Genomic DNA, 20556 nt, shown 5'->3' with positions numbered 1-20556 from the left:
AACTCCAAACCCTGGGAAATGAGAATGTTATGCAAGCAACAATTTTGTATTTTCCAAACAAAGAAAAACTCTCTCTGCTTCTTCTCAAGTCTCCAGCAATTTCTCTGCAAAGACTTTCTCTCTCCTAAGCTTTCTCTCTCTTTAAAGCAAACCCTTCTCAGTAATTCCACAGCTCTGCAAAAAGACTTGGGCTTTTGGGTTTTGTTCTTTCAAAGTTTCAGACTTTGAAGAATTGCTGCTGCCATTACCTGGTGAGACATTCCAATCCTTTTTCTGCTTAAATTTTTAGTATTAATTCTCAATTTTTTGCATCCCCTGCTTCTTTCTCATGATCTTTATACTCAAATATGTGCAAGTTTGTATTTTTCAGATGGATTATACTATTGGGAACTCAGTTACTTTTACTTTTAATATATTTTTGTTGGGTTTGTTGGTTTTTGGAAATTTGTTCAAATTCTATGTATATAGGGTGTTAAATAAGTGTGATTAATGGGTTTAATTTCGCTTTCGAAGAGACCGTTACAAGTGTTGTGTCAATTGGCTGTGATTGTGAGGTTACTTCATGGAACAGTGTAATTGTTGTCGCATGTGAATGTCGAAATTTTTTCTTAATTTGATTTCGGAAAGAAATGCGTTTAACTGTAGTGCTGTATGATGAAGTTAGCATCCTTATAGGTTGGGAAGCTGAAACAAGAGTGGTGTACTTTATTAGAGTCGAAAACATATACATAGGAGACAGAGTAAACCATGTGAACGATTACTTCGGCCCTACTTAGTCGAATGTAATTGGTTATTGACCATAGTTCAGAAAAGGCAGTTGGGTGAGTCAAACACAATTCATGAATTGTATGCAGCAGAGAGCATATAAATGAGAAGCAGTATAATAAATCTGAATATGATGGTTTCCATATGTTAAGTTGGTTCTTTTGATAGAAGAAATGGTGCTCTGGATGACATTATTCTTACACGAATAGAGGGTATATTTATCCCCATTACCGTAAGACTCTGTGAGTAGAACATTAATGCTACTTGAGAACATAAATGGTTTCCATGTGTTTAGTACTGTTACTCATACACTGGTCGAGAAGTTGGTAGTGTAATATAGGTTCGAAACACAAATTGATCGTTAGATGGTTAAATTTTAGAAGGAACCGAAAATAACAAGTTTCTACAACCAGTCTTTTAGACCCAGACTAATTTTCTGGTCAAAATGTAGGCAATTAAGTGTTGTAGTGGGAGGAAGTTCATTTATTGACATGCAATGTGAGTCTTATAATTTCAGAAGAAGAATGTGGAAGGATTTACTTATGTTTCGGTACTCTTATGCTTGTTTTCCATTTTGATAGATTGGTTACTGTTTACGTATTAGATATGTGATAGTTTTCAACTTTTCATGATGGATTTGGACACATGTTTCTGCATTTGTTTGTGGTCTTCTCAATGGGGTCTGTGCTGAAGTTAACAATGCAGAACTAGTTTATGCTTTATGGAAAAGATTTCGCAACACATTTTGTATTTACAATCTCTGTGAACATGTGTACGAAAGTGACATGATGTGGATAATTCATAAACTATGTTCTGTATGCAGGGGCTTCTTGTTGCGACTGCATTATTTAGATTCTGTGTGTGCGCTGCCTTCTTGGATTGAATTATGATTTTCCATTGTGGACTGTTGGAAGAAGCATAACCTGAATTTGATATGCTGAACAGTTTTTGAAGGTAATTGCTGATAAGTAAAAATCATCATTATTCTGGTAGGATGGCAACTGAGGGTCTCATGAGAATGGTAGAAAGCAGCAGGGGAAAGAAGTGGCCCCCATCTAAGGATGCTGCAACGTTTGGATCTCCAGTGAGAAGTATGACAGCAGAGGAGTCGGGCTTCATTTCAAAGGGGCATGGCTTTAAGAGAGAGAGAGCTGAAGTTATACCCAGTCGAAGTGGTAGTGCTCCACCAAGTATGGAAGGTTCCTTTTCCTCTATTGAAAACCTATTAAGTCAACAGAACTCCAGCATGAAAACAAGCTTGACTAATTTAAACAACACTGTGGATAATGTTGAGAATGAAGAAAAACTGCGTTCAGACCCAGCTTATATGGCATACTACTTATCAAATATGAACTTGAACGCAAAGCTGCCTCCACCACTTACTGTACGGGAGAATCATCATGTTGTCCGCCATAGTGGTGGTCTAGGAACCAAGGGGAGACTGACTTCTTTAGATGACAGCGCCAGGTCCTTGCATCTTTCTCAAGGTTCTCTCTCAACTCTTCAGGAGGACCCTAATGATGCTAGTTCATCCAGAAAGTCTAATGATAACTTGGCAGAAGATAGTGTTGCAGTAATGCCTGTCAAGGACACGGTTTCTTTGGCAAGTTATAATAAGAGTCTAGTGGATCTCATACAGGTAGGAGTTAAAGTAAGTGGTTTAGTAGGTATAACTTTTATAAAAAAAATAATGTCTTACTTATGCTTAACCATGTTTAACTCCTCTTTTGTTTATTTTAATATTTGCTTTTTGCATTTAGCTTGAACATATGACTACTACATTTGGATTCCTGTATTCATGATTAACCATATAGTTCAGAATTTCATAGCTCCTTTGGCCAATTACAAAATTTTCATTTAATGTATCAGCTATAATTTTCCAGTATGTGTTGCCCTGTATTTATATGTTTTATCTTCTTGGTGGTTTGTTTCAGCAAGACTTCCCCCGGACTCCATCTCCTCTATATAATCACTCCCTCACTTCAAGTCTTGGAACAACAGATGAACCAATTGATAGTGATGTACATTCACTTTCACCAAATGCTTCTTCTGTCAACAAGTCAAAATTACCTGAACCAAATTCAGACTCTATCAATGATTGTCCAGATACAAGTGCCTCGGACGCGCTTGGTCGTGGGTTCATACCAAATGATGTTCCTTTGCCTACCACCTCCCCAAGTGCTCAACATCGTGATGTTACAGGGAACCTACAAAAAGATGAATCTAATATTGAGCATGATGGGTCGGGGAATAATGCATCGATTAATGGTGACCTTGGCTTGGATCTTTCCAGAGCGAGAGCAGCTAAAGTTGATACCAACTATAACAAGCAACAAGAACAATCTTATGGGAGGTATCTACCACAACACAATTTGTCTACACAACAAGGGGTTCCATATCAACTTCAGGGGTTCCAAGCACAATTAGTTTCACAAGGAATGAATCATTTGCAAAGCAGAATGCAAAATCTTCCCCACGGGTACCCAAAATTCTCTTCTATTGAGACACAACCATCATTGCACTCACCTGGTGTCACACCTCCCTTGTATGGTACAGCCACAGCATATATGACTCCAGGAAGTCCATTCTACTCAAATTATCAGTCGTCTGGTGCGTTTCCTACACAATATGGAATGGGTGGATATGCCTTAAGTTCTACTTATCTTCCTTCATATATGCCTGGGTATGCTTCTCATGGGTCTTTTCAAATGCTCTTTGATGCTACTTTGGGGCCAAGTTTCAATGGTCGACCTGCTGATGTTTCAAGAGGGGAGAGGATTCCCCATGAAGGTGATATGCAACACCCTAGTAGATCTTATGGGCAACATGGGCCAGTGCTCCAGCCACCTTTTGTGGATCCCCTTTATACGCAATACTATCCTCGTCTGTTGGAGGATTCATATGGTGCTTCAATTCCTCATGGTCACTTGGCGTCAAGGGGTGTTGTCAGAGGCCAACTTTCACAACAAGAATTAAATGTTAATGCTTATAGGGCTGACCCAAAATTCCACACTTCAACTAATGGTAATCTGGGTATTCTAAGTCCAAGGAATGTGGGAAACAATGGTAGTGGTTATTATGGACATCCTTCTGGCATGGGTGTAGTGACACAGTTTCCAGCCTCACATCTCGGTAGTCCAATATTGCCATCATCTCCAATGGGCAGAATGAATCATCTTGGTCGGAAATATGAATTGAGGTCTCCTGAAGGTTCTGTTAGTGGAGTATATTCTGGGTGGCAAGGGCAGAGAAGCTCCATCTTGGATGATCCTAGAAGACACTCTTTACTTGAAGAACTGAAATCTAGTAATACCCGTAAATTTGAACTTTCTGATATAGCTGGGCGCATTGTTGATTTCAGGTATTGCTTGCTCCACGTTTACTTTTCCTTTGCTTGTACATAACATTTGTGTTTGTTCTATTATTTTTTAATATTCATGTATAACTTCAGTGTCGATCAACATGGGAGTCGATTTATTCAACAGAAGCTAGAGTACTGCAGTTCTGAAGACAAGGCATCTGTTTTCAAAGAGATTCTTCCACGTGCTTCAAAATTAATGACGGATGTATTTGGGAATTATGTTATTCAAAAGGTAGGAATTCATAATTTGTGTCTGCTTAATTACATTTTTTTTTTGCATCACATGTCATCTTTATTGACTTGTGAATTCCGTGGATGGCCTATTAAAATTGTATGATTCTTTTGTTTTTTTTGTATTACAGTTTTTTGAATATGGGAGTCCTGAGCAGAAAAAGGAGCTTGCAGATCAACTTGCTGGGCAAGTTTTGCCTTTAAGTTTGCAGATGTATGGTTGTCGTGTAATCCAGAAGGTATGCTAAAACTTGATGTTTTCACAGTAAATATGTTGTTTTAAGTCCGATGAACATGCTATTTTCTGCTTATGAGATTTTTACCAAGGGATGTGTTATTTATATAAAGGTTTATACTGCAAGAGTTGATGGGGTTGAAGAGGGGTTCTAAAATAGGTTTTTTGAAGTACGGAAGATAAACTTTCAGGAGTTCTTTCAAAACCCTTTGCTGGGTAAACAATGAACAATACTATGTATTTGGAGGGAACATCTCTTTATTAGTCTGGGAAAAATTTTCCTTATGCTTTATATTGTCCGAATGTTTTCTTCTTAAGTCTGTGCTGGATGTTTCTTTTAGGCTCTCGAAGTTATTGAGCTTGACCAGAAAATACAACTTGTGCATGAGCTTGATGGACATGTCATGACATGTGTACGAGATCAAAATGGAAATCATGTAATACAGAAGTGTATAGAATGCATTCCCACAGAGAAAATTGGATTTATCATTTCTGCTTTTCAAGGACAAGTTGCCTCACTTTCTACTCATCCCTATGGCTGTCGTGTCATACAGGTAATAGCAACAGTATTCCGTCATGTAGTCTCCAGTTAGATTTTGTAGATCAGGTTTTGAAACATTACACTTTAACTTGCTAGAGAGTTTTGGAGCATTGTTCAGATGACCTTCAAAGTCAGTGTATTGTTGACGAGATCTTGGAATCTACTTATGATCTTGCTCAAGATCAGTATGGCAATTATGTTACCCAGGTTGGTTTCTACTTTCTACTTTTACTGTCTGTTGCTTCTTTTATTGAGAACAAAGTAACTATTTGATTCCTCGATTCTTTCTTTGCTAAGAGAGAGGTTCCACGAACACCCTAAACCCTAATTTGATTGCTTTCCAGTTACGTATCATTCTTAATTTCCTGTATGTAATCTTAGCACTTGGAAAGTGACTACACTGATCTAGAATTCTGAAAATGCTGCCAGGTGGTAAAATTCTTGAACAATATCACACAGCCAAAATGGCAATTCTTGAACAAAATCACACAGCCGAAATGGCTTTTCTGGGTTGAAATAGCTCCTGAAAAATATCACAAAAATACTTTTCTTCGATTGTCGGCAATGGTTTAAGGGTGAGGGCTAATCGGTTCTTTGTTATGTCAAATGGTTATTATAGTTATATTAAAATCAAACCTAATATGTCATATGTGGTGTCTATCCAATCAAGAGAGAAGAAAAGGGTGGTGCTGGAATCTTCATCGGTATAATTTGAAGTTAAAGACTAGTTTTTGAAGAATGGACTTCCTGAAGACTAGCTTATGATGATAGAGTTTACTTAAAATAAGTTGTGAAAAAATGAGGTTACGACAGAATAGTAACAGCGATGCATTGGAGCTTAAAAATAGTTATAGGAGATGGTTCCTTTTGGTTTCTAATTTATGTTTTCTTCTTCATGTGTCCTTGCATTGCCTAAGTTTCTATCATTTCTAATTGAATGGAATATAAAGATGGATCATACTGCTTACAGCATGTTCTGGAAAGGGGAAAGCCCAACGAAAGAAGCCAAATTATCAGCAAGTTGGTTGGGAAGATTGTACGATTGAGTCAGCATAAATATGCATCAAATGTTGTTGAGAAGTGTCTGGAGTATGGTGATACTACTGAGCGGGAGCTCTTGATTGAGGAAATCATTGGACAAATGGAAGAAAATGATAGCCTGTTGGTAAGTGAAGCAAAAATGCATATGATAGGTTATCCCATGTATTCAGGTTTTTTATTCTCGATAAAGCCTATTTGCCCATCAACATTAGATATCAGTTGGATAGGACGATTTGGCTCAAAGACAGCATAATAATTATGGTTTGAAACCTGAGCCAATTAGGAAACATCAAGTTGTGCATTTCCATAAAAGTAGATTTCATTTGTTTCCAAAAAATTCATAAACACACTCTGGTATTTTAATAGCATGAGTATTGAAGATTCTGCTTAACTTTTGGGAACCGTGCGGAGTTTGAAAGTGTAGATATTGAATGCTGCATAATGCTGGTTGAAGTATGATTTCTGCATATTGAGTTCCGTTGTTTTTTTATGTTCCAGCCAATGATGAAGGACCAATTTGCCAATTATGTGGTTCAGAAGGTTCTTGAAACAAGCAATGATAGACAGCGGGAAATACTGCTCAAACTTATAAGAGTTCATATTGATGCTCTGAAGAAATATACTTATGGGAAACACATAGTTGTTCGGTTTCAACAGCTATCCGGTGAAGGTGTGTCAATTTCCCATTTTATCTGCATCTTGTAGAAGACTCTCTCTCATATGGCTTCTTAATCTAGCATCGTCTGTTGGAAACATCGTCTGTTGGAAACATCGTCTCAGGCTGTGCAATTGTTACACAAGCTTAATGGATTTATATGTTTCTTATTTTATACTGATTATCCTAGTTGGATGTTAATCTTTTACCCTTTAACACGCAGATGTCCAAACCCCAGAAGCTGAGGGGGTATAGAAAGGGGTAGACATTGCTCAATCCATTTGGCTTGAAGGTTTTGCTTGTGGAGTGCGGGCAGTTGACAGAAGGAAGAAGCATTACCTTAGAACAAGCAAAAGTTTAACCTTTTCTTTTCAAGAATGGCACCTTTTACAAGAAATTTCAAGCATAAGAAACAACAGCGGCGTTGATTGATGAAAACTCAATGCCTGCACCAAACCGATGGTAATTAAGTTGTCCTAGTTTTCGTTGAAAAGTTTATAAAATGTGCGATTCTTGAAACAGGGGTAGACATTTGCTAGTTCTGTGGAAAACTGTCTGCAAGATATATAAGACAGCTACCGCGTCTTCTTTGCAAGAAGAAGAGCCAGATGATTGAAGCTACCGTGATGTATTTTCTGATTTTACATTTACGTATATTTGGGTACACATATTTATGTAAAGCAATGTAATGATCCATGCGCGGTTGAAGGCGGCGTAGATACTACTGTCTAGTTATAGCTTACTCGTAGTGTGTGAATTTGGGACGACAACAACAAAATTGTGTTGATATGTAATATGATGTAAAAAGTTATATCAGGGTATGTTTCACTATGCAAATTATGTTTGTGCTTTTGCGTGATACTCAAAACAATGGTGCCTCCTAACCCAACTTTCTCGCCAGCTCCGCCGCCTCCTTCGCCGGCAGTGGCGGGGCATAGAAGGGACCAGAATTTTAAAAACGTTGCCCCTCCAAAAGTCAAAAGTGCTTTTAAAGTGTTAGTTTTCTTTCCAAGTGTTTGGTCGTATGGAATGACAAAAGTAACACCCAAATGCACAACTTTAAAAGAGCAAATATGCATTTTGTCTATGAATATATATTGTTAATTTAGATTTTTTTTTTTTTATAGATGGGACTTATGCAGTTTTCAAAAATTACTGCATGTAGTTGAATATCTTAATGGATGCCGTGTTGAGATTCTACTCGTGTGTTCCGGGTTTGAAATTTCTCTCTTCTTTAAATTATTGTAATAGTTTTAAACCCTCATTCCCTTAATAATATATTTAAAAAAAATAGTTTTTCAAAATTTGCATTTCTCCTTCAACAAAATTACAGTCGTGCTCACTCTTAAATTATGTGGGTTCAGACTTTGCATTACAGCTTTTGTTTATGTAGTTTAGTGGATTTGAGCTATGCATTACTGTTTTCGCTTTATTATTGTGTAACACTGTTTTTATTTAATAAATTGAAATGGAATTTTTTGTTTGTGCTTATTGGTTTGATCTCTTGGATGCTTTTTGTTTTGATTTCTCTTTCATGTCTAATTAAGTATTATATTTTCTTTTTGCAAGAATTATGTAAGTTTGATTTGGTTCTTTTGGAGTGGTGGTGGCGGTCCCTCCCAAATCGCTTGGATCTCACAAGTGAATAGAGAGTTAGATCTACATTGGATGTGAGGAATTATACCAAAGCGATTTTGAGTGGGCTAGAGTACATTCATGAAAGGGGTTATGTGCATTGTGATTTGAAGCCTGAAAACATATTGCTTGTCACCTCCGGTTCTGGTTTTGTGCCAAAAATTGGGGACTTTGGGCTGGCAAAGACGGCTATGCAGAAGCTTACATGTCAAGGAACATCGATGTATTTGTCTCCGGAAGCTGTTTGTTGCAGAGTCCAGGAGCAGCCTTCCGATATTTGGGCATTAGGTTGCGTTGTGCTCAGGATGTTAACAGGGAGGCAGCCATGGGAAGCGAAACATGGCGCTAAATTGGATGAACCAGAGCCCCTTGTTGCTTCAAAAGTTCCCAATATTCCAGGCTGGTTATCCGATGATGCTAAAGATTTTCTGGGAAAGTGCCTAGTGAGGGACCCTTTCGAGAGATCGACAGCTGCTGAGCTCTTGGATCACCGGTTTGTGACAAAACTGGATGTGGTTGGAAAGGTTGAACCAGTGGAGGAGGTTGCTTCAGAGTCACCTTCAGAGCAATATGGAAGCTTTATACCCCTTGGAAGCTGGAATTCCGAAGAGGCAGAAGATTTTGGGCCAATTCTTCCTGTGGCACTCTTGAACCCTAGACCTGTTATTCCAAGCACGGCTTGCCAAAAGGCATAAACTTTGCGATAGAGGGCGCAGCTTGGCTCAAATTGTTTTGTTACCTGTTCATGGATTGGTGTAATACTTCATTATTCCGCATCTGTAATTGTAAATTTTGACATGAATTATCTTCTTGGCGGCTGTATTGATTTCACTTTACATATAGAAATAACAGTTCTCAAGCTCATTCAACAGTTAAAGCTTTATGCCTCTTCTGAAAGTTGTTCAAAAATTCTCAAGCTCATCGGACTTCCCCAATCCTTGCCCTTTTTCAATTTTTCCAATTCGATGATTCAATACTGTGTTAAGTAAAAGCACAAGGTTGTAGCAAAAACCAGCATTTATTGAGCAATAGTGTCATTTAATCAACAATTTGTACAGTAGACTGCATCTACTGGGAAAAAATAATGTGCCAACCAAAATGGTCAGACACGAAGTAGCATGTACAAATGAGCAACTCAAAATACAAGCGCACAAACAGGGAAATATACAGAGATTCGTTGCACACAAAGTTAATCAGAAAACCTAACTACATAGTATCGCTCTCGGCAGCATCTTCCTCGGTTAGATCAGTTGTTCTCCTCAGGAATCGTGACAAACATGCACTGATTGACTCACTGTTCTCCGCAACCATATAAAGGCAAAACAAGCATAGGCCTGTTTCAGGTGCAAACAGATTCTTGTTAGTTTTACATGTGTGATGTTCAAAACAAAGATACAGACCAGGCCAAGAAAAACATAATATACTAAATCATCAATACATGTCACCATAAGCCCAAAAGACCAAACTACTTTAAATCATCTCGGCCATGGAGAGGTAGGTAACAGATTTAAGAAACCAACGTACCAACATAGGCAACTGTAAGACCTGAAATCAACCGTCCCAAAGCCGATAGCATGTAGAGACAAATCACCACCTGGAGAAAGATTTACATTATATGGTTAGCTGTGCAACCATCCCAATAAAAAGGAAAAAAATAAATAAAATCAGTTTGATGGACTAGCAGAGGCCAAAATTGTTCTTCAAGAAGACTGCTTTTATTACACAGGATGATCTGTCAGTCAAAGGACTGCCACCGCAAGCTGCCCTACTTAGGCTTAAAGTTCCATAAACAGATTGATATCCTGAAAAATATAGTGAGGGCTGTACGTACGCGGTGAAAAACATAAACTTTGTTCTCATGTACATCTACTAAAATTACATATTAGCTTCCACTTTGTTCTTGTTGTATACTTTGTAGTAAAGCAAAGGTACATTATGAATTGTGCTCCAAGTGGTGTGTGATTTGTCATCAACATAAACATCAAAGTCTTCCCAATGAGAAACACATGGGCAGATAAACAACACGCATCTGTAGTTATATGCCAAAAGGAATCAAAATTACGACAACTTCCAAGTTCTTAATACAGGTGTTTAACACCTCTCCCTTGATACTTAAAGCAAGCGGCAGTATATGTCTCAATAAAAGCTGTTGAAATTTATCATCCATACAGCTCTGCAACACCTCATATCAAAACAAAAAATCCTCTTTAGGCATCGAGATTCTTACCTTGACAAACAACCTCTTGTCATGCCCTGTGGCCGCAACCCTCAATACAGACTCAGCTGCTCCAACGGTATTGGCTAACCACGCAACAATGCTATTAGCAGTGTCCTGCGAAATCTGCCACTCAAGTGGATCCACTGGTACCCTAATCAACAGAAAAATTAGATACTTTAATCACCATTCACCGCTACAATATTAACAAGTTTGTAAACTCATCAGTTGACATAGAATCCTCTTATAAAATGGTACTATTGACACGTTTAGGATTTGAAACTGAGCAGTTCATTTCTAAGAAATCACAAATTTTCATTTCATCTATCATGGTACTAACTCTGGCACTTCTTCAATGCCCTATAACCTATGTAAATTTCCACATGCATCCACTCAATACAACCTGAGAGAGTAGAAGAGCATCAAAATCCAAACGAAACCCATATTTCTAAAAGCATTTGTACTCAAACTGAATTAAGTAGAACAAAATCTGCATTTACATTCAACCATTACCAAATAAAACCTGGTCCCCAAATCAGCCAACAAACCAATAACAAGAACTTAGAATCCCTAATCGACCACTAGTATAGTATCAAGTTTGTAAAATTCATCATTTGACATCGAAACCCCCAATTAATTTCATCTATCATATTAATCTACTTACATTCTAATGCATTCATTCAATGCAACCCTATCAAAATCTAAACCAAACCCAAATTTCTCAAAAGCATTTGTAATCACACTAAATCAAATTAAAACAAATTTGCATTGAGTTTCAAACAAAATCAGATTAAACCCTAAATCACCAATTCAGCCAACAACCCAATAACAAGAGCATAGAATCCCTAATTCCTCAAAAAGTCAAAACCCTGAAAAACAAACCACAAAAAAAAAAAGAAAAAAAAAAAGGCGACCACTTTCCGGTATTTCTGAGGGAGGAAAAGGGGAAAGGGCAAAATGGGGAATTTGGGAGGACTTACGAGACGTTCATTTGGCGAAAGAGGAGGCCGAGAATGGCGAGAGAGCAGAGGAGGACGATGAGGACGTCGGAGAGGAGAGAGAGGAGGCTGGAGTTGCGGTGGGCACAGTGGTAATACACCAAGCTTCCGCATATTAGCACCACCACCGGCTTCCCTACTTCCGATCGGAAATCCACGTTCTTCATCTGGTTGTGTTTTTTGACTGGGTTCAGCTATTTCGCAATTTCTTTTATTTTATTTTATAAAAAAATAAATTACAACAATTCTGACGGACTTTTTGTATTTGTTTCCACAAACTAATGAAAAAGCATTTGACTGAGCAAAAACAATTACTCCTACTGAATATTAGCATTCCTCTTCATTTCCAAGTAAGATGTTTTTGGTTCGAATATTATTGATGGTAAGTTCAAAATTAATTTATTTCTCTATAATTTTAATGTAAATATATCGTTGTAAGAATTTTTTACTTGATCCCTTTCATTCATATTCTCTGCTCATGAAAATTTGATCACCAGTGTAAAAAATAAATTTACTATCATGATTAATTGACCTAACTATTTGCTTTTTTTTTTTGTTAGGAAACGGCAGCAATTACATTGACAAAGCACAACGACACATGAAAAGAAAACAGAGTAGGAAAACAAACAACACAGAAGCAGTCAAGAGACTGGCAGCATCAACTATCCATTACAATCCTCCAATGTAAAATAATTTGTAATTGTCATCGTTAATTGTTAGCACGTGAGGCTACTTTTGTATTTGAGCAAAACGTGCTAACAATTAACGAAGAATTGATGAGATCTTTAATTTTAAGTTAGAATTGTAACAAAATTTACCACAAATATTAAATTCGAATTTTGTTACCACATGGATTATCTTCGACCCACCGTATCACCACAAACACTATTATTCCAATTAAGCCGGAAAATTAACAATGAGGTACAAAATCAGGGAGGAATTGGGTGAAATTTGAACTAACAAGGCAAATATATATATTGATAAAAAGACACTATTTTGTCATGGTACAACACATTCATCAGTACATATTCCTTGTAATGCACATAAATGAAGCTCAAGTGACAGTTTGGTCAAGCCCACGGGAAACCGAAAACAGAAGAAAAAGAAAGTAAAACTCTCAACGGATGCAAGATCAACCAAACTAGGCCTGTGTAAAACAACTTAGACGTAACTTCAACGAATTAGTTGACACCTCCGGCCTGGTAATTTACACCAGTATAGATCCCAATGTGAGTTTAAACTATGATCCTATGTGAAATCTTGCTTGAGCTTGTTCCAGCTTATAAGGTATGTCTCTGAACAAGCAGTATGTCCTTCCAAGCTTCGTAAAACATCCAGGTGATGCCGGAAGATGGCATGACCTTCAAGCAGCTTGCACCCCACCCTCTGTAAAGTCCCCGCAAACCTTCTTCCCGGATGACTTCTGAAAGTGCTGCTGCCATGTGTGGTGGGCACTTGCCTTGCAAAGCTCCAACCATCAGCCGTTTCCTGGCCACCTCCAATGGAAAGCTGATTGTGCTAGCCGTAAAACCTAGACATGTTTGGGTAAGTATTAGATAATCAAGTGGTCAGGATATGATATTTTAATGTATAATCAGTGAAGAAAATTATCCATCCAATCATTCAGGCTCCAAAAACCATAAAGAGCAGAAAAAAATCACTTTGCAAAAGAGACCCGAAGTTTCAAAGCGTACAAGTTACAAAATTGACATGTGTATTACAGAGTCTCCGTCTACTTCCCTAATTATGCAGTTCATTCACATTTCGTGTCCAAGAGGTGGAAGATCTGAGACTTTATCAGAATAAAGTTAGTGAAATACAACTTCATTGTCCAATAGTAGATAAGTAATCCAAGCAAATCAGGATAACTATTCTATACTTCTAATTAGTAATTACACAAAAGTTACATGAATTGTTGTATCACACTGACATTAAGAAAAGTTTTTCCACAGGATGCATGTTTACTAAACTGATGAATAAAAGGTTATATGCCATCGCTAGGCAACATACTAAAATAGAAAGCAAAAAGAAAATGCTTCAATAATCTTCATGACTTGAGACATATTATTCCTAGAAAAATGGACTATGACGTAGCAGTTAGGATCCAAAAATGTCCAAAAACTAATCAAACCCGAAACAAGATTTAAACTGGGAAAGAAAAAGACAGGTAAAGGGTGTGCACTATCTTTTCAATTTGGTTTACGTAACCAAGGCCAAGTTTCTAACCTGCAAGTGCTCCAACCAGTAGCATCTCAGGACGGTTGAGAGACTCTTTATTCTTTGCTTGGCAGTAGGATTTCTTCACTTTCTCATACATGAAATAGTAACATGTACTGTAAGGAAGCATCCCAATAAGTGTAGGTGAAAGACCAGAATAGCATGCAGCAATCCCACCCTCCTTATAAATCTTGCTGATTGCAATGCTTAAACTGGGATACGCCTCAGGAGACACAGTCAGCCGATCCTGTCGTAAGAAATTAGAAGAAAGAAACAATATATAGTTAAATACCAAGAAAGTGTCAAACATAAATAGTTCCTAACTGAAATCATCATACAGTGAAATCATAAGGAGATATAATCCAAGAGGATATAAAAATGCAGAATATATTTCCACGTGAACACACAAGAAAACCACACATATAAATGAAACACGGAAGATTAGATAGATAACATAGTCATCAGACATGATATAAAGTAGAGCAGGCTAGACTAAATTTATATCCTCATAAAGTGTACCCGTACCTTTAGAACTTCAAGGGGATGACATACAAGTGTGCTAACAACTCCGGCAGCAGCACCGGCCACAGCGACAGGGGAAATCCAGGAGATGGAGAAGTTCAAGGTTACAGGACCAATTTGCACCTTTGGGGATTCACCCTGCTTCCACTTTTCTTGTGTTGATGTCATTGCTCGTTTAACACACTCAAATGTTCCAAACTCAATAGCTTGTGTGGGGATTATGCGAAGCATGTTGACCGCATTTCCAGCCCACAGTCCTTGCCATCCCTGCTTCTCAATGACCTCTAAGAAACTGCCAGAAATGTGTCTAGATCCGACACCAACTACCATTCTGGTCCTGCACATATCAAATCCAACATACTATGATCATGTATCAACACTTGCAAAATAATCCTCTAACTTCCCTAGACTTTTTCCAAAACTGTAACATCTTGATGAAAGAAAATAAAAAAATTTGTCCAAATTTTTTTGATTACAGTTAATACTTGGTAGCTCAGCCATTCTCACATAAACTTGATTTAACACTACAACATTGAAATTCATACATGGGTAGAGGAATTAAACGTATCACGTTAGCATCACTTCATAACAAAATCTTTTCCGTTTTTTGAACTAAAACAAGACTATTTCCATCCATCTCCATTACATCTCAGTAACTTGTTAGTGAAAATAGTATTTATACATTCAGAAGTATTTGTATATCCAATGCAATTAAGTAGGCTGACCAACAAATGATGGTGCAAAATCATTGCTGTGAATCAATTACCAATGTCATTTGGGCTGACATTGCTGATTATAATTAATCAACTGGAAATGGAAAACGCAGGATAAGTGCTCTACGTACGGAGTCTACATACACCAAATATAAACCCACATTGTTGTCTTCAGGACTTTCATTGTTAAATGAGCTAATTTCGAGTAGCTAAACACTTCTTCGCTTACCAATTTAGTCCTTCGTGTAATCATATATGCTTATATAAACACAAAGCATCAAATACAATGACTAGTGATAACATTTTCAAGAGGGTGAAACAGCTACCACTAACCTGATGGTCTCAAGAGGAGCAAGAACAGCTTTGGTCATTGCCCCTGCTAAAGCCCCGCTTAGGAACTCTCTAACTTCCCTTGTCCTCGAGAAATCCTGAAGCACATCAAGGCACACTTTTTGTGATACCAATGGCAAAATAGTATGTTATTTTTCTTTAGGCCCCTAAAATAAAAATACCCACAGAAAAGAATGCACCCAAATAATACAAATTCTATTTAACAGCCAATCCCAAAAGTTCAATTTTTTTTCCAATATTCGAGCTTTTCAGAAATAGGTGTTTCACATGTCGGAGACACAACAATTAAACATCAAAAAAGGTAAATGGGCCAAATTCCTCAAAAGGGTTCTGATTTCTGAACAAAAGTTATCCATATAGCTCCATTTCCCTTGCTTTTATGCCATTTTCTCAGCAACCAAACAGACAAATAAGAATTAAAGCATACCAATTTCCCCTTAAAGTTATAATTAAGAGAAGTTAAAAAAAGAAGTTGGGGAGATTACTCTGAGGGGTTGGGAGAGGTCAGGGAGCTGAAATCGGAGCTCGAATTTCGGGTGGGCAGCCTCCTTCTCGAGCTCAAGCTCTTTGGGAAGTATGGCCATACTGTACACATCCCCAAAAACCCCACCACCACTGTACTTCTTCTCCTTCCTCAGAGACTGTGAATGAAATGCCATGCTTTTCCTTATCAGTATCAATATAAATATATAAATATATTCAAACAAATGCAGATATCTGTATTCAAAAAGGAAAAAATTCCCAAAAGAATATGCGAAGTCTTTTTTTTTTCTTAGATTCTTATTGCATAACGCCTGTATGTATAGATTTGATATAAGAGAGAGAGAGAGAGGGAGGTGGGTTTGGAATTGACATGCCTGAGAGAGGGAGAGGGAGTGGGGTTTCGGGGACATTGATATTTTTGGAAGGGTTTTGTTCTTTTGCTGCCTTTTGAGACTACTGAGTCTCTCTCGGCTGTTTGAACTTTCTCCGAAACGTTTTTGTTGCGCTTCTTCGGAGTTTCTTAGGGTTTGGTTTGTGGTCTTCTGATTGGTCGCATGGGCGACGCACTCCCATTTTGCTCACTGCAACCGTACGCGCCCACAAACAACAATTGAGAAAAGATAAGGATGAAAGCCATGATTTAGGGAAAATGATCCTCTCAAGATCTCTTTTCACCTAATCCATCTAGTTCAAGATTTGGATCATTGAAATTTGATCAAACGGTTACGGTTATTATCACTTTTAAAGGGATCCTCTGTTTGTGATCGTTAAATCAAATTTGAACGGCTTAGATTCCGGATTAGGTGGATTAGGTGGAAAGGGATTAAGTGCCCAACATTGAATAGAACTGTTGTGTCATTCTAGGTGATGTGCTTGCTCTGCGTATATTCAATTCGGATTTTAAAACAAAATTAATAAATTAATTTTTGTTAATGTATCATACATGGTATAATTTGTGTCAGGGTATATATTAACACATTATCAGCTCTATCATATTATTATTATTTTTATTATCAAAAAGATCAACGGTTGAAAATTAGTTATTTATCTATTGTTATAATTAATTATAGGGTAAATTATATTTTACACCCTGAGGTTTGGGATCGATTGCAACTTCATAAATATCTTTAAAACATTTCAATTTCATACATTTACTTTCATTTTATTTCAATTTCATAAATCCGTTAAATAAACCGTTAAGTGATAATGTGACAAATATGCGATCCACATCTATGCTGACGTGGCTGCCATATTTGTGCTACGTGGCATAAACAATTAATAAAAAAAATTAAAATCTAATTTAAATAACATATTAAAATAATTAATTAAAAAAAAAAAATCCAATTCTTCATCTTCCCCACCCCTTCTCCCACCATCGCCCCTTAGCACACCTGAGCCATCCCTTCTCCCGTCACCAACCCCGTCCCCTATCCTCCGTCACCACCCCCTTCCCCCATCATTTCTGCACGAAGCTTCTCCCTCCAGCACCACCACCATCCCCGATCCCACTTTTCCTTTTCTCTCTCCTTTCTCCCGTATTCCTTCTCCCTTGCTCCATTTCACGTTGTAATAGCAGCAAAATGCAGCACCGCCAGTGGCACTGCTCACCATTTCCCAGATAACGGATAATAAGAAAAGGGAAATCGAAGGGCGCCCCATGTTTGAATCCGGATGATATCCTGCAACAGAACTCGTCTGAGAATCTCAACAGGTTTTTGGGGCTAATCGGGATTTAGGGTTTCAATTTTCAATTTTCAATTGATTTGATGATTTTAGGGTTTCGATTTTCAATTGATTTGGGCCCAACACTCATCTCCTGGTTGTAAACATGTATAGCACTGACGGGGGAAGACAATGTTGCAGATGAAAAGGTCGTCCATGGTGGTCTCTTCGAACAGGGCTTGGGTGTCTGCGAATCAGCCTAGTGCAGATAGCAATGCGAAAGCGACGAGCTTTCCGACAATGCGTTAGTGAGAGAAGGAAATGCCTGCCTTCATGAGGAAAGCTTCGGCGAATTTGACTTGCCCTATGGAAAAGAAATGCAGAAGTTGCAGAAGCTTGGAGATGGGCCAGATCGTCGAATCTCAGTTCGCTGAGCGAGCAGCCGTGAGATAGAGAGAGGTTGCTGAAGAGCATCGAGAACAGAGGGAAGGGGAAGATGAGGCCCTTCTGATTGTGCTGAGCATGGGGAAGTCGGAGAAGAGGAGATCAGCAAGGGCGGATGTGAGGGATGACGAAGAATTGAATGGGGTGGGGCTCACTCTTTTTTGTTTTTATTTAAATAATCAAAACTTGATTTGTTTATTATTTTTTTATTTATGTGAACAAATTTAACTGACACGTCATCAATTAACAGTGTACTTAACATAATTTTTAACGGGATGTATGAAATTGAAATAAAATAAAAGTAAATGTATGAAATTGAAATATTTTAAAGATGTTGTATGAAGTTGTAATTGATCTCAAACTTGAAGGGGTAAACTGTAATTTACCTTTAATTATAAGTCAGCAATGACAATGAACTAAATGCTTGGGGTAGAGATGAGTTCGGTTTTACTTGGTTCGAGTTTTTTAACCATCAAAATTGAAACCGAACCAATAGTTTTCAATTTGATTTTTTTTTTTAATTTTGATTTGGTTTTCAATCGGTTTGGGTTTTTTATTTATTATTTATATTTGTTTTGGTTAGGTGTTTGGTCCCATTTTTTTATGGTTTTATGTTTTCCTAGCCCACCCCTAACTTGGGGCATGGACCTCGGCCTTAAAACTTGAACCTGAATTTGAAATTAGTTAAGATTTTTAAATTTAGGCCTCAAAACCCATAGTTCAAGTTTGAAATCTACCTATATGTGTGAGCTTGGTTGTGTCATATTTGTTCTCGTTACACACATGATATGAACATTGGTTTTCTTTCAATATACTAACAAAATTACAAAGAAAAACTTCGAGGGCAGCTGCCGTCAAAGGTATCAAACTACCAAAAACAACTAATGTACGAGACGGACATCAAAATATAAATAGGAAGCTTTGATTAAAACATATACCTCAAAATTAGTTTTGAAAACATATTGGACAAATAAATGTTGGTTTATTTGGTACGAAATTAAACACCAATATATTCTTTGAAACTGAATAACTAATAACATAAAAACTTGAAAAACTCCATTTCAAAGTAAAAATTGAATGTCCAAGCCAATCAAAATGTCAAAAACTTTGCCATCTTCAACAAGGGTCAAAACATAGTGCTTCACACTCTTTGGCTCTCTACTGCTAGAGATGGCACGTGTTTTTAGGAAAATATCTAAAAATTACTTTGCTCATGTAAATAGTCGTTCCTTTTGGCGCACATCTTATTCCATGTGTGGAAAATTTATTCGTTTTGTGATTTTAACGAATGTGATTTGTAATTAAAAGAGACTGACTTCTCAAACAATATACTCTATGGAAAGCAAAAGAGAACAAAAATCTAGACTTTCGGGTGAGATTCAGATGTCCAAAATCTAGACTTCTCAAACAAACCCATGTTAATTTTTTCCTTCTTTTTGCTTTGTGAGATACTTCCATGGATGATTTGGGACCATCTAAAAAGATACCAGTGGACAAAATTATGAGAGTTGAAAGCCAACGGAGCCTCCAAAGCAACAAATGTATTGCTATCATAAAAAAGTTTAATTCCCACTTGTTTAATGTGATTATTTGACTCTCTTTCCATGCCTACCATTGATTGCTTCATTTGGTTTGAAAGGGAAACAATGTTGGTATTCTCCATCTCCATACTCGCATTACTTTACTTTAGTCTAAAGTAGGAGGGAAATTGGAACTATTCATGTGAATAGTGCTTTGGACGATATTTCAATTCATTTACAAGATTGCCACTAAGGTGAAGGCGGCTGGGTTAGTTCGTTTTGGGCTATGTTTGCTGGGCTTACCTCAATTGTTGATAAGGTCAGCCTTTTGGGTGTTCAAATGATGGGAATGCCCATCTAGGGTTAAGATCAGACAGCCCCGATTAAAAGTTTGGAGGATACTTTTGTCATCTTAATTGTCGAAATATTTCCCTTTTTTTCTCTCCCGACTCTCTCTGTAACCATCCATCCACCATATGTTTGAGCTCTTCGTAGGTTGGGGAGGAGGACGACGACAAATCTACTCTGAGTGAACTTGGCCTCTGCCACAACCCACTCATCGTCTTCGTTTCGTTTCAAAGATTCGAGCTTTTCTACATGTTGGTAAAGTACAAATTTCTTCCATAACTCTCGATTCAATCGTCATTTGATGCATTAATTTCAATCGTCCTTTTTTCCCCTTATTTCTTCTTCCTCTGCTTCGTTTTTGCTACTGATGCCGCTACTTCTTTTTCTTCTTCTTCCCCCTTTTGGTTCTTCCATCTCTTGCTTTATTTCTTCTGTGATAAAACCCAAAGGAAATAGAATAGTGCATAAAGGAAAGGAAAGGAAAGGAAAGTATAAACTAAAGCTTCATAATTTCATTTCATGCCTTTCCCAAAAGGTGAAAGGGAGCTTATAAACAACCCTAGATGAGTGAATGCTCACGATTGGAACAATTAGTTTATCTTCTCGCAATGGAGAGCAT

At 37.6% G+C, this 20556-nt stretch overlaps 4 protein-coding genes across 7 annotated transcripts; 2 read left to right on the top strand and 2 right to left on the bottom strand.

Moving 5' to 3' along the window:
- The first annotated feature begins 10 nt into the window (after window positions 1-10).
- LOC103967665 (pumilio homolog 5) lies at window positions 11-7666 on the top strand. 4 transcript variants are annotated; one of them, XM_009380945.3, is made up of 10 exons: window positions 11-251; window positions 1759-2416; window positions 2700-4126; window positions 4217-4358; window positions 4489-4596; window positions 4934-5146; window positions 5230-5340; window positions 6104-6298; window positions 6673-6844; window positions 7053-7666. In XM_009380945.3, the coding sequence occupies exons 2-10, from the start codon at window positions 1760-1762 to the stop codon at window positions 7082-7084; spliced, it is 3057 nt and encodes a 1018-aa protein (XP_009379220.1). In that variant the 5' UTR covers window positions 11-251; window position 1759; the 3' UTR covers window positions 7085-7666. The 4 variants fall into 4 exon arrangements, with proteins under 4 accessions (XP_009379220.1, XP_009379219.1, XP_009379217.1 ...); XM_009380944.3 differs by having other exon boundaries at window positions 1711-2416; XM_009380942.3 differs by having other exon boundaries at window positions 1589-2416.
- A 33-nt stretch (window positions 7667-7699) lies between these two features.
- LOC103967689 (mitogen-activated protein kinase kinase kinase 18) lies at window positions 7700-9340 on the top strand. Its single transcript, XM_048572484.1, is given in 3 exon segments — window positions 7700-7867; window positions 8479-9154; window positions 9157-9340. Coding segments are annotated over 3 exon segments (948 nt in total). The 3' UTR covers window positions 9261-9340.
- Window positions 9341-9463: 123 nt separating this feature from the next.
- Window positions 9464-11904, bottom strand: LOC103967664 (reticulon-like protein B22). Its single transcript, XM_009380941.2, has 4 exons — window positions 11660-11904; window positions 10692-10833; window positions 9989-10058; window positions 9464-9798 (listed from the first exon to the last, which is right to left on the bottom strand). Exons 1-4 carry the CDS (start codon window positions 11842-11844, stop codon window positions 9671-9673), a joined length of 525 nt encoding a protein of 174 aa, XP_009379216.1. The 5' UTR covers window positions 11845-11904; the 3' UTR covers window positions 9464-9670.
- Window positions 11905-12889: 985 nt separating this feature from the next.
- Window positions 12890-16562, bottom strand: LOC103967663 (probable mitochondrial adenine nucleotide transporter BTL1). Its single transcript, XM_009380940.3, has 6 exons — window positions 16338-16562; window positions 15966-16121; window positions 15463-15557; window positions 14420-14753; window positions 13904-14141; window positions 12890-13208 (listed from the first exon to the last, which is right to left on the bottom strand). Exons 1-6 carry the CDS (start codon window positions 16371-16373, stop codon window positions 12958-12960), a joined length of 1110 nt encoding a protein of 369 aa, XP_009379215.2. The 5' UTR covers window positions 16374-16562; the 3' UTR covers window positions 12890-12957.
- Window positions 16563-20556: the final 3994 nt, after the last annotated feature.

The sequence above is a fragment of a genome, unplaced genomic scaffold (assembly GCF_019419815.1).
Source record: "Pyrus x bretschneideri cultivar Hongxiangsu unplaced genomic scaffold, Pyrus_bretschneideri_v1 Contig61, whole genome shotgun sequence".
Lineage (NCBI taxonomy): Eukaryota > Viridiplantae > Streptophyta > Magnoliopsida > Rosales > Rosaceae > Pyrus > Pyrus x bretschneideri.
This window is presented reverse-complemented; position numbering and strand designations above follow the sequence as displayed.

Coding starts and splice junctions, on each gene's coding strand:
- LOC103967663 (XM_009380940.3), bottom strand. CDS start 16,373: ATGTCCCCGAAACCCCACTCCCTCTCCCTCTCTCAG. Junction 16,122..16,337: donor ACTCCCTCTCCCTCTCTCAG/GCATGTCAATTC, acceptor TTTCATTCACAG/TCTCTGAGGAAGGAGAAGAA. Junction 13,209..13,903: donor ACTGGTTGGAGCACTTGCAG/GTTAGAAACTTG, acceptor AAACATGTCTAG/GTTTTACGGCTAGCACAATC.
- LOC103967664 (XM_009380941.2), bottom strand. CDS start 11,844: ATGAAGAACGTGGATTTCCGATCGGAAGTAGGGAAGCCGGTGGTGGTG. Junction 10,059..10,691: donor ACAAGAGGTTGTTTGTCAAG/GTAAGAATCTCG, acceptor ATCTTTCTCCAG/GTGGTGATTTGTCTCTACAT. Junction 9,799..9,988: donor TCTTACAGTTGCCTATGTTG/GTACGTTGGTTT, acceptor CACCTGAAACAG/GCCTATGCTTGTTTTGCCTT.
- LOC103967665 (XM_009380945.3), top strand. CDS start 1,760: ATGGCAACTGAGGGTCTCATGAGAATGGTAGAAAGCAGCAGGGGAAAG. Junction 4,597..4,933: donor GTTGTCGTGTAATCCAGAAG/GTATGCTAAAAC, acceptor TGTTTCTTTTAG/GCTCTCGAAGTTATTGAGCT. Junction 5,147..5,229: donor ATGGCTGTCGTGTCATACAG/GTAATAGCAACA, acceptor TTAACTTGCTAG/AGAGTTTTGGAGCATTGTTC.